The following is a 12,014-nucleotide window of genomic DNA, read 5'->3' as shown; positions in this document are numbered from 1 at the left end:
TTCCGTATGGAAGGTGATGCCTCGTGGTCGAAGCCCACACGGCCGCGACAAAGTAACATACGTTGTCGGATCCCACTGTCCATTTCGAATGTTCACACCTTGACCCGCCGCACTTCGTACCGGACGCGCTCCGCGTCCCGGACGAGCACCACCACGCGCCCCGCCCCGTCCTCCCAGTGGTCGAGCCGGCGGAGACGCGGGCAGCGCCACGCGAGCACGCTCGCCACCTCGTCGTTCTTCCGCGTCCGCGACCGGTCCGAGAGCGAGAGCCCGGGCGCGGCTGCGTCGGTGTGCGCGACGGCGTGGAAGAAGCGCACCCCGTGGAGCGTCGTGAGCTCCGGTATCTGCTGCAACACTGTCGTCCATTCGGCCTGGTGGGAGACGGCGCGGGTGAGCACAGCGGAGAGAAGAGGCAGCGAAGGCACGCACCGCGTTCGCGACGACGTGCGCCGCCTTCACGCCCACACTTGCACCTGCGGCGCCCGTTTGTGCTTGAGCAGGCCCGCGACGGCCGACGTCCAGCCAGGTGAGCTTCGGCACGCACTCCGCGAGCCGCCGGACGTCCTCCAGATCGTTCCAGCCCGCGAGCTCGACGCGACGGACGCTCTGCCCGTGCACGCGCAACGCGTCCAGGAACGGGCGGTCGCGCGCAGGGCCGGTGAGACGCACGCCCTTCACGGTCTCCAGCGGGCGCGTCGGCCCCTCGGGGTCGCATGTGAGCGGGCAGGAGAGGACCGCGGCGGCGACGTCGCGCGGTGCTTTGAGCTCCTTGAGGCGCGGCAGGGAGCCCACGGGGAGCTTCAGCCGCGCCGCTGCGCCGCCGTCGGGACCGGCGTTCGCGTTCGCGGGGGCCTGACCGAAGGCGATGTCGAGGTGGAGGACTTCGAGCGCGGGGTGCGCGGCCAGGAACGCCGCGGCGGCGTCGAGGCCGGTGCCGGGCGAGCAGGCGAGGGCCGAGAGCGTGAGGGAACGCAGCGCGGCCCAGCGACCGCAGAGCAGCAGGTCGTCCGCGACGGGTGGGACGAAGCCGGGCGCGTTGCGCGAGACGTGGCTGATGTCGAGGGTCTGTGTGCGCGTGAGCCAAGGAGTTCGCCTGATTTACACGCGTGACAAAGTACACACCTGGAGGTTGGGGCACTGGTGCAGCATCGCAGCGATCCGGGCGAGGTCCGGAACCTTGGCCGCACCAAACGCGGACTTTGTGCCGCGCAAGGCAACGGTCTTGAGCCCGTGAAGCTGCGACACCGCGCCCGACTCAGGCCTCAGCCCTCGCACGAGCGACGAACCCACGGACTCACCACGACCTGCTTCGCCTTCTTCCGCGCCTGCCCGTCCACGTCCTCCTCATCCTCGCTCGACTCCCCCGACTCCGCGCCAATGCCCGGGGCAAGGAACACCGCGTTATCCTCCACCTCCACCTCCTCGAGACTCGCGCATCGCTCGAGTGCAGCCCACACCCTCTCAAACCTGACCAGCGAGTGCGAGCACGCCCACCTTACGCTCCTGAGCGCACCCATCCTCCCCAGCGCCGCGAGAAGCAGCCGCTCCTGCTTCGCATGCAGCCCCAGCTCGTCGCCCGAGCTCTCAAACTCCGTGTCCCGCCCCGCGCCCTTCCCCGCCGCCACCAGCGCGCCCGCGAGCTCGGGCGGGACGACCTCGCGCGCAACCCCCGCGCGCTCGTCGAGGACCTCGAGCCGGCGCACGTTGCGCGCGAGCGCCCTGTTCCCGACGAAGTGCGCCCAGACCCCGAGCGCGCCTGGGCGCGCACGCACGAGCCGGTACTCCCAGTGGCGCGCCCAGACGACGTCCCGCAGGCGCTTGCAGCAGGCGGCGAGGGCGGCGAGGTCCGTGCGGGCGTCGACGTGCCAGGCGATCTGGTCGAGGACCTCGGTCGGGAGGCGGGCGAGGGCGGCGCGGCGCGGGCAAGGGGCGAGCCCGACGAAGGGCTCGACGAGGGTGAGGAGGTGGAGCGCGAGCCGGTGCTCGTCCGCGGAGAGACGGTGGGTGTGCGGCGGCGGGCGGGAGGAGAGCACGCCGAGGAGGGTGCGGAGGGCGTAGAGGGCGGTGAACGGGTCCGTGCGCACGTACGACGCGGGGTTGGGATCGATTGGGCACTGGCACTGGGCGCCGTGTGTACGCGGCTGGGGTTTGCGTGCCGTGCGGTCCTTGACCGGCGGGGAGGGAGCGTGGGGGCTGGTGCTGGCGGTGGTAGGAGGAGGAGGATGTGCGGCGCGCCGCGGGCGGGCGGCGGCACGCGAGAGGGGCGGCATTGAGGTCGAAAGCAAGCTGGGACGGCGGGCGGCGGGACTGATATGAGAGCATCCGCGCGTGGGAGAGCACGAGCTCGGCCGGGCCCGAGTACGAAGACTGGGATGACTCTCGGCCCTCGTGCCTGCCCCTTGCTTTGCCGCCACCGGGCGCGACGACGAGGCCCAACCCGCCGCCCGCCGTGTTCGACAACGCTTCCTCGACTTCAATGATACGCGACATCGAACAAGATAGCACGATATTTGAGGAACTTCAATTTTCCGAGAGAGGTTAGCACGGAATCGTTGGGCAGTGATTCGTCTCGCATCCAGTGTACAGACCGCGAATTGCCGGGGTCTACTGTTCACACTATGTAGGAGTTATACATTATATGGACCCACATGGACCAATGGAACATCGAATGCTATGCAGTAGATCCTACCATTCAAAATCTTCGGCTGGGTCGGCCCATCATACAATTGGATGCGAAGTCACCCTCTCCTTCTTCCCATGCGGCTCTTACCTCCCCCTCTTCCAGAGTGGGACACGATGGTCGCTCACTGGTACATGTATGAGCAGGCTCCGTGCTGTCCTCGCCGGTGTATCTTGTACGGTGCTTCCGGAAACTCGAGTCTCGACCCAGGCCTCTGGCACTGAGTCATGCACAGTGTTCATGCACATGTTTGGTGGTAGACGCTGGATGTGATGCGTGGTTTGGGGAGCGGAGCACAGGCGGTGCAGGACGGCGCGACGCGGGATGACGGACGTGTTGAGAAGGATGTCTACGCTCATCGACTTGAACATCCGCAAAGACGTGAACACACCGAACCTGACTCTTCTGCATCGCTACGCCTATCACAGGCCGGGCCGGCATTCGAGCAAACCTTCTGCACGCGGGTTCGACGTGAATCATATGTTTGTATACCTCAACCTGACAGATACCCCCAAGGTACAGTACGACTATTAGCCCGGATAGACACAAATAATACACGACCACGTAAATTCTAGTTGGCAGGCGCCAGACAGCGGTCCGCAGACAGGTTCAGGTCGTTGCCCCACCACTCGGGGAACGGATGCGGGGTGCCGCTCGCGCCAAAGACGGCAAAGTTGAGGATGAAGGAGATGACCTGCGTGCCGCCGTCGAGCGCGGCGGCGACGATGTAGCTGCGGGGCGCGCGTCAGAGAGAGAGGCGAAAAAAGCGAAAAGGGGGGACGGATGCGCACTTGTACTTGGTGAACCAGCGCGGGTAGCGCGTGCGCACCCACCACTGCGAGAAGATGCCGATCACCATGCCCGCGTTCACCTGCGTGTTGACGCCCACGGAGAGCACGCACGAGTACTGGAGGATGATCGGCGTGCTGAAGTTCTCGAACCCGGCCTTCGGCCAGATGTACCACGCCGCGATGAACGGCAGCGGGAGGAAGACGCCGATCGCGAGGCAGATCGGGACCATGTGGTACACGCCCTGCGCGCCGAACATCTGCGGCCCGAGCCCGCCCCACGAGATCCCGTTCGTGTTGAACGACTGCGCGTTCTGGCCGGACCAGAGGCGCGTGCCGGAGATGGAGAGAAGCGCCGCGCGGTTCGCGTTGATGATCGACACCATCATCACGTCTGGCGGGGAGCAGGTCAATGTGAGAAAGAAGGAGGAAGGGCGAGGGACGTACAGTTGAGGACGGCACCGACGACGGTGCCAAAAATCTGCATCGTGAAGGTCACGCGTGGTGGGAGCTTGGTGTACTGGCCAAGTTTGAGGTCCTGGAGCATCGCGATACACTGGCCTTGCGGGTGCTGCCCGTACAGCGCACCGTACATGTTCGCGATCGGGTTGCCCGGGACGAGGTAGGAGACGATCATCTGGTAGAAGCCGTTCGCGGACGTCGTGAACTCGGAGAAGCCAATCGTGGCCGCGAGGATGGCGAAGAGGAGCGAGAGCGTGAGCGAGATGAGGAGCAGGATCGTCAACGCCCACCACGGCAAGCCGGATTGGCCCTCATAGTTGGTCGATTGGGCGATTGCGTACGCGCCGGCCAGCAGCACGAAGTACCACCAACGCGGGATCGCCTTGTAGACCTTCATCTTCTCGTAGTGTGCATCGTGAACCACAAACTCCTCCATGTTCCACGGGTTGAACGTCTTTAGGAACGGCTTGATGTCCCTCCAGTTCCAGAAGAAGACGTGCGTGAAAGTTGCCCCGAGCGAAAGGTTGGAGGTCATGAAGTAGAGCGCGTTCGTGGCGGAGAAGAAAGCGGGCTGTATGCAAGAGGTGAGATTCCAACTGATCGCAGATGGCGCGAGAGGCCTACGTACGCCAAGCTGTTCGTACTTGACGGGGTCAAACTTGCCGTTGGTCAGCAACGCAGTCTGGTTGTATTGTGATCCGTCTGCCGCCTGAGGGTGATGAAGTGTGAGCAGATGAGATATTCGAAGATATAAGCGTGACGTACGAAGATCGCCTGGGACATGAAGGGGAAGTCCTTCGCCCTCCACAGGTTGCCGTAGTACACACTCGCCATTAGGATGTACGTCAAGAAGATGCCGATGTCCTGGTTGATCTGCAGCCACAGTGGGCTGAACAGACATCCGCTGCCGATCAAATTCCAGTCAAAGCACCAGGCGAGGAGGCCCATGCCCTCGTTGTTGCTCGCGCCCCCGAATATGTTTCGGAAGACGGGGCTGTGGTTGTTAGCGAGACAGAAAATCGTCACTCCGGTCAAGAGCGGGAAGATCCCTGGCACCGCGAAGTGAGCTGGTGGGTTTGATGGCAAGAATGGAAAGGGGAGCGTACATTGTGGGATGATCTCCCAGACAAACATGACGAGAAAGACCGTCCAGAAGAGACGCACGCGCTTCGAGGTCATCTGGTTGTCATAGTGCAGCGCTTGAAAGAGGTTCGCGGTCGAGACTGCGTGCGAGGTCAGATCATGGTGTAACGTCGCTGAGAGGGAGACGCACTCGTGGACGGCCAGAAACACTTGGTGGGACGAACGAGCAAGTCCTGCAACAGACCAGCGTAACCGTACCCTAGGAGCTGGGAGCCAATAAGCGTGAATATAGCGAGGCCAGGGTTGAGCGTGTTGTTGTAGTACACTGTTCCACGCTGTTGTCAGGTGATAGCTACATAAATGTCGAGCTACTCACAGTCCTGGACGGAGATGACTTGGATGGCCGTCGCAGAGGTCGCCGCGGTAGAGGACATGATGATGATAGCGACATGCTCCTTGACTAGGGAGCAACGATTAGAAACTGGGCTGGGTAACAAGAGTACCGGGGACTCACGGTTGAACGGTCCGGGGTTCACAAAACGCCAAATCCCCTTGGACGGTAGCAGCGCCATGAGATTTCCGAACCAGTAAGAGAGTATGAGTAAGAAAAGCGAGGACACCCCGAGCGTCTGGGGCTTGAAGTAGTAGATCTGGGCGAGAACGCTGTATACAAGGTGAGCAGCACGAACAGGCGATCGGAGCGAAACATGAAGACGTACGCGCCAAACGCGGAGAACCCCAGTCCGAGGAAGAATGTGCGGAACGTGAGCGCCTGGAGTTCAGGCTCGTCGTGCGTCGATAGCACCTGGCATGGGAGGATGAGATGAGCGGCACGAGCGGAGGTGGGGGCGAGCAGCAGTGGGCGCGGACCTTAACGGCGACCTCGTATGCCTCCTGCACGAGGTATTCCTCTTCCGCGGCCTCGTTCCGCTGGGGTCGATCCTCGAACTCCTCGACCTCACGCGCCATCTGCGCGTCATCCGTCTCGGACTCGGTCGCATGGCTTGCTGCAGCCTTCTCGAGCTCAACGCTGGATTGGAGCCAATCTTGCTTCGAGTCTTCACTCGAGAACCCGGTAGTCTTCGTCGCGGGGTCGGCCATGGTGAGGAGGACGGGAGCATAGGGTCAGTCGGGCAGAATCCTGGTTGCATGGTTTATAGCGGCTGCCCGTATGGTCAGCCGCAATGGCTGGCATCACCGCGGCTGACAGGCGCACAGTTATTGTGGATGCGAGAGGGACGTGTCGCATCTTCTCGTAGGTATTGTGAGGGCCGCAATCGTTATTTCTCCGGGCGGAGAGGGTCGTCCATGTGCACCTGTGCAACTAAAGTCATCCTCAAGCCGCCGACACTGTGAGAGCCCCCGATGAAACCGCTCTTGCGCCATCCTCTGTTTGAAATATCCGCAGTGGCCCAAAGATACAACAACTTAAGGTGACGAGTACTTCAAGGTCGTTGAATGGGTGTATGCCAGAAGCAAAGTAGTGGAGAAGACGCACCTAGGGGGAATCACGCCCCCGAACCCCTTCCCAATTCTCCGAGGTGTTCAATGGACGCCTTCAAGTCCTCCGCGCTCCCCACACCATACGCCCTCGCCGCCGCCGCCGCGACCTCTGCCCGCCCCTCCCCGAACACCTTTGCGGAGCCCCTTGCTTCCCTGTTGCCTCCCTCCTCGCGGGCGCGCTCCTTCGCGTGCTCCATGAGCTGCTCGACCGCCCAGGCGAGGTATCCGGTCTGGCTGGTCTCCCACGGCCGCTTGCCCGGCTCGGTAACTGGATGCGTCGGCTCGAGGGACGCGGGGTCGAGCGGTGGGAGGGCGGAAACGGACGCATGCATCGACTGTAGGGAGGCGGGGAGGGAGAGGAGGGTCTCCATTTGCGGGGAGCGGAGGAAGGCGAGGCGGGCGAGGCGAGATTGGGCGCGCGTGAGGTCTGTCGAGGAGCGGTGGATTGCGCGGGTAAAAAGGCGCTTGAGCTTGCGTTGCTGTCGACGGAATTGAGGGGGCGCTGATGAAGAGAAGAGAAGCAGAATCAGACTCACCGCATGCACCTTTCTTCGCAGCTCATCGATCTCGGCCAGCAGCTCTGCTTCGCGCTCCGGTGGATGTTCTAGGTTGAAACCGGCTTGGTGGGGTACAACGACGGGCAAGTCGGAGGGGATGGCGAAGATGTTGCGCATGGACCATACCTCAAAGAAGTCTAAGGCAACGTCAAGATGGTGTTCGAGCAGTGTTTGAAAGGCAACAAGGCCTTGTTCAATTTCTTGCGTTGGGTCCCAGTCTGGTGCAGATGCGGCCCGAGCATCTGCCCATCGTTGCAGAAACTGTTCCATGGCGTCGATGGACTGGCGCGCCTCATCGTTGGCGGTGTTGATGATGTCGTCCAGTAGAAACTGTGGGATAAAGCCGAGTAGCTCAGGCAACAGGACGGAAGGAACAGTTGGAGGGGGACCAGGAGGTGCGCTCATCACGAGGATCGAGAAGGGGCCGAGCGGGAAGAGAGAATGGGTAGAGGAAGATCTAGAGAGACCAGGATGTTGCCGTCCGCTCTCCGCAACGCGTGACGTCACATTCACGTGCATTGTGACATGCCTACTTCTGAAGTTGGATCGGCGTCATGCATGCTCGGGCATAGCATAAAGGAGAACGCTTGTGTAGACGATGTCGATGATACAGACAAGACGGGTGAGTACTTAAGTCTACGTACGACCGCGCCTGTCTGAATCAGTGCGGGGGCACCGGTCGGCGCTTCTGCGGAATCAGCTCCAATATCAAGCGCCCGTTCATGGGCCTGGCGCGGCCACACCTTCGACTGCCTTCAGCTGGTTACTGTCGCTCTACACCTTCGTGCATTTTCTCACGCTGCACAAAATACATAGGTTGAGTCGAAAGATCAAGCGTGTGTGAGTATAGACGGTGGGATAATGGGAGCCGTGCGCAGGAGAACGATAGTGTACCCTGCGTGAACTACGTACGTTGCCACTACTATTGTAGAGCCCACCCTCGTCGACCATAGTTGAGAGCGGTAGAAGAGTGGGAAAAAAAAGGTTACGACAAGCACTGGAGGGCGAAAGAAGGCCTGGAGCCTTTTCAATTCTCAGCACAGTGGATTCCCGACTCGTCGAAGGACAGGATACATGTGGAACGATTAATCGGAGTGACTCCGGAGCGTCTTTCTAGGATGCGGCGCTCTCGGAAGCACACTGCAAGACAGAGGTAAGCACGCCAAGCTGGTTTTATCGAGAGCATTTTCTCACCTCGCCTAAAACCAGTCCGAGCTCTTCGCGCCAGCCTACCATGCCTCCCAGGCCACGGTGCACGCGCTGACGCGCAGCAGGGGTGTTGAGTATAGGACATCCGGTGAACTCGATTAGCCTGGCTTCCTTAGCAGCCTGCAGGGTTTGTTATTGAAAACGTCATGGAATACCGTGCTAAGACTCTTGATGTAGCATCACCACCACGCTCGTGGATGGAGGAGGCTCGGTTGACAACCTCCTGCACCGAACCCGATGAGCGGCGTAAGCAGTCCCAATTTCCAAAGAGCTTCGGGGCCTTCTTACGTGGCTAGCAAACAACGCGAATTCTTTAGCGAACGCTAAATAGTAAGTGATGGAGTCAAGAGTGAGTTAGAAGTACTGACATGGGTCTACGCCGTTGCTACTAGTGCCGACAGAGACAGACAGAGACCAGTCGAAGCGGTGATAACAGCCACTGTAGTCAGATTTTGATAGTTCTTGTACTCAGGTTTTCTTGGCGTATGGATTATGGTGATCCGACGCAGCCCGCACGTCCAAGAGAAGAATACCGCCGCCAAGTTGCTTCAGTGCGGGCGCGGATTCGACCTCGAGAACGATGGGAAAAAACTTCAACGGGACCTGACGGCAACAGCCGAAATTTCACGTGGTAGTTCCTCGACGATGCGCGCCTGCCCCGCGTTATTCTCTTTTACCGAGATACCAATCACCCACAAGATGCGCTCTACTCTCAGTGTCACAGGCCGGTCGCCCGCTGCATATGCGCAGCTCGGAGAAGGTATTGTCACTTCATTCTACACCCATGAGCTCCCAGAATACGCCACCGAATGCCAGCACGAAACGATTCAAGGCTGACTATGGTGCAGTCCATTTGACCACCACTACTTTTGTACAGCGCTTCGGGAGCGCTCAATAAGCACCCAATTTCTTAGTTCTCTAGCCAATCACTACCTTTTCGCTGTCTGAACAAATCCCCAAGAGGGTTTGTCGAAATTCTGAGTTTGAAGGATTTTCATCTCCCCGCTATTGCCACACGTGCTGATGGATGACTAATACAGTCATGTGATGTACTAAGCGCCTCTCTCTAAGACTTCTTTTGTGCAATTGCTACAGTGACGAGTTCAATCTGGACCAGTACACACTCATCAATTTGCTACTGAGCAGAGATAGTACAATTAGATACATAAATAGCGTGACTATCAGTGCTCGCAGGACAATTTGGCAATCTGGGTGATGGCTTCTAGCAGGTTCGTCTCCACCGCACGTCAATGATGATCTCAGACAAGTGAGGCAGAACTGGATATCGCTACAAAAATTTCTCATTTCGTCCAGAAATATATTCTATACATGTGCATGAGCCCATTATTGGCCGTCTTCAGCTTCTGGACTACATTTTCAAGTGTCTCGAAAATCAAGTCTGGCTATTGCCACCACGTGACTGATTATGTAAGCTGTGCGAAAGTAGTGGTGGCCAAATGGACTGCACCATAGAGCTTCCAGTATTGTCAAAGCCAGCATGGACGCCAACATTCACCCCAATCCCCGTCTGACGCCTTCTGATTTTGTCCCACACTCCACGGAGTATATATGTCAGGCACTGAAGCGATGGCTAGCGTGTCTGAAACTGACTGCTCGCGACCATGCTACTGTACAAGCAGCTCCGTGCCATGGTTCCGTCAGTGTCCCACTCCCGCGCTTCACTGTTGTCTACGTCCAGCAGCTTCATCCGGATAGCCCGTCCGCTTTCTAGCTCAAGCATCGAGCGTGACACCGGACCTGTGGGAGTTGCACGCGCGATCGCAGCAGCTACGAACCCCGAGATAAGCACGTCTCGTTCATTGGTGATTGTCTCCGCTGTGTCTGACTATTTTTTCACTAGAGGCTACCTCAACCTTGTTTACTCGCGAGCTAGCGCTCACCGATCGGGTCGCATTCGTCACCGGGGCGAACCGGGGGCTGGGACTCGAAATGGCGATGGCGATGTCAGAGGCAGGAGCCTGAGCGGTATATTGTCTGGATCTCGCAAAGGAGCCTGGAGAAGAGTGGAAGCTCGTTTGTGACTGGTTGAGAAGGATGACCGAGAGCGATGGCAAACAGAGACGCTTCCATTACGTGCAAGGCGACGTCCGCGATCAGGTGGGTCCCGCACGAATGTGAGGCTCGTTACATGCGCGTGTTGACCCCTTCTGCAGGCGAATATGTGGGAAATCGCGAGGGAGATAGGCAACAAAGAGGGGCGATTCGACGTCGGCGTTGCTGCTGCGGGGATTGAGAAGGGCGGTATACCAGCTACGCAGTTTCCGGAGGGTTCGTTTCGAGATGTGAGCGGATACCTTTGCTTGCGATCTCGTACGGAAGCTCACCTCCAATCGTAGGTGATCGATGTCAACCTGAATGGCGTTCTGTACAGCGCTCAGGCTGCAGGGCAGCAGATGGAGCGTTTTGCCAACGGCGGCAGCATCATCCTGATCGCAAGCATTTGCGGTCATATTGCGGTCAAGGTAATCTCTCAATCTGATAGGCTCCCCATCTGCTAATTCAGGTCCAAGCCCATTTATCAAGTTGCATACCACTCGGCGAAGTCTGGAGTGCTCCAAATGGCCAGGACGATGGCGTGCGAACTGGGCTCGCAGAATATCCGAGTCAATTCAATCAGCCCCGGGTTCATCAACACAACGTGAATCGTAGTCCCATCTCATCTTTTTGCCATGAAGACGCTCACAACCCGCGAATAGGATGATTGAAGAGGTGTACCGAGTTCCTGAGCTGCTCCAATACGTCGAGTCGTTGAACCCACTTGGGAGGATCGGGCGGCCTGATGAACTGAGAGGCGTCGCAACGTGGCTCGCTAGCGATGCCAGCTCGTTTTGCACTGGAAGCGAGTGAGTGTTTCGTACGCATACAGGTGGAACCGTGACCCTTATACAGTTCCGTTGCAGCATCAACGTGAGCGGCGGTTCCACGGCATGGTAAACCTTCTTGACACGCCGTCGTGTACCCCGGTTCGTAGCGCTCTCTGTCAATTTTTCAGCCATACCAGACCTGCGTGTATCAATCGGCGCGTGATGTCGACGTAAGGTATTCGTTTCAAAGGGGGTCTCTTCGCGTTGAGTTGAGTTGCTTCCCAGCTCAAGTTGCAGTAAGGTTTCAGTCATGAAAGTACGTGCATTGTGCGCTTCCATCTTTATGGATTCGTCTCAAACGATTGTCCAGTCATCGCATCGTCAACGGGCACAAACATGCGCACGCCTGAACGACACCAGCCACATTACTACCCGCAGCCGCCCCGTCACTAGTGAGATATTAATCCCCTCATGCTTCGTATTTTGTGCTCAGTGGCTGTCCGCCGCATCTACGGTGTGCAGGACACCGGACTCGTTCGTGTTCCCGACAAGAAATCTGCGTGAGATTCTACGACAGCCTGTTTGATGCCGATGAATTGTACTGACTCAGGGTTTCAGTAGACCGCGCCACGCGCACAACACAAGGGTGATCGCGTCGCCGTGCGGCAGATCGTACGACATAAGTTCGACATACCCCACCGCGCGCTTTACTTTCATGACCTGTGCGCGCGCATCAAACAAGGTTCAATGAGCACTGCACGCCAGGTTGCGAATTTGTCCGAAATCGGCGCTCGGAAACGCTCCCTCTGCAGGGAGCCTCCGGTCTCCCAGGCGTCGGATGCTAATGTGTCTAGGAAAAGCTTCACGACCACCGCTTCCACCCCTCACCGATGTCACAGTCTTATCC

At 59.0% G+C, this 12,014-nt stretch overlaps 4 protein-coding genes across 4 annotated transcripts; 1 reads left to right on the top strand and 3 right to left on the bottom strand.

Moving 5' to 3' along the window:
- Nucleotides 1–92: 92 nt before the first annotated feature.
- Nucleotides 93–2,270, bottom strand: BXZ73DRAFT_90263 (uncharacterized protein; the record flags this gene model as incomplete). Its single annotated transcript, XM_048025575.1, has 6 exons — nucleotides 93–371; nucleotides 430–1,065; nucleotides 1,123–1,261; nucleotides 1,299–1,325; nucleotides 1,360–2,120; nucleotides 2,172–2,270. 6 exons carry the CDS (start codon nucleotides 2,268–2,270, stop codon nucleotides 93–95), a joined length of 1,941 nt encoding a protein of 646 aa, XP_047877398.1.
- A 981-nt stretch (nucleotides 2,271–3,251) lies between these two features.
- Nucleotides 3,252–6,114, bottom strand: BXZ73DRAFT_47586 (OPT oligopeptide transporter; the record flags this gene model as incomplete). Its single annotated transcript, XM_048019905.1, has 11 exons — nucleotides 3,252–3,411; nucleotides 3,472–3,862; nucleotides 3,916–4,501; nucleotides 4,559–4,639; nucleotides 4,696–4,979; nucleotides 5,037–5,153; nucleotides 5,204–5,338; nucleotides 5,390–5,473; nucleotides 5,528–5,676; nucleotides 5,733–5,818; nucleotides 5,884–6,114. The coding sequence occupies 11 exons, from the start codon at nucleotides 6,112–6,114 to the stop codon at nucleotides 3,252–3,254; spliced, it is 2,304 nt and encodes a 767-aa protein (XP_047877397.1).
- Nucleotides 6,115–6,521: 407 nt separating this feature from the next.
- Nucleotides 6,522–7,478, bottom strand: BXZ73DRAFT_47729 (Mis12 protein-domain-containing protein; the record flags this gene model as incomplete). The annotated part of the gene is made up of 2 exons (XM_048019925.1): nucleotides 6,522–6,995; nucleotides 7,053–7,478. 2 exons carry the CDS (start codon nucleotides 7,476–7,478, stop codon nucleotides 6,522–6,524), a joined length of 900 nt encoding a protein of 299 aa, XP_047877396.1.
- A 2,426-nt stretch (nucleotides 7,479–9,904) lies between these two features.
- BXZ73DRAFT_90260 (sorbose reductase sou1) lies at nucleotides 9,905–11,237 on the top strand (the record flags this gene model as incomplete). Its single annotated transcript, XM_048025574.1, has 8 exons — nucleotides 9,905–10,097; nucleotides 10,144–10,246; nucleotides 10,337–10,400; nucleotides 10,457–10,585; nucleotides 10,640–10,765; nucleotides 10,814–10,941; nucleotides 11,000–11,146; nucleotides 11,204–11,237. 8 exons carry the CDS (start codon nucleotides 9,905–9,907, stop codon nucleotides 11,235–11,237), a joined length of 924 nt encoding a protein of 307 aa, XP_047877395.1.
- Between the last annotated feature and the right edge of the window lie 777 nt (nucleotides 11,238–12,014).

Source organism: Epithele typhae (assembly GCF_022376455.1).
Source record: "Epithele typhae strain CBS 203.58 chromosome Unknown BXZ73scaffold_27, whole genome shotgun sequence".
NCBI lineage: Eukaryota > Fungi > Basidiomycota > Agaricomycetes > Polyporales > Epitheliaceae > Epithele > Epithele typhae.
The sequence above is the reverse complement of the archived record's forward strand: the minus strand, read 5'-3'. Positions and strand labels throughout refer to the sequence as shown.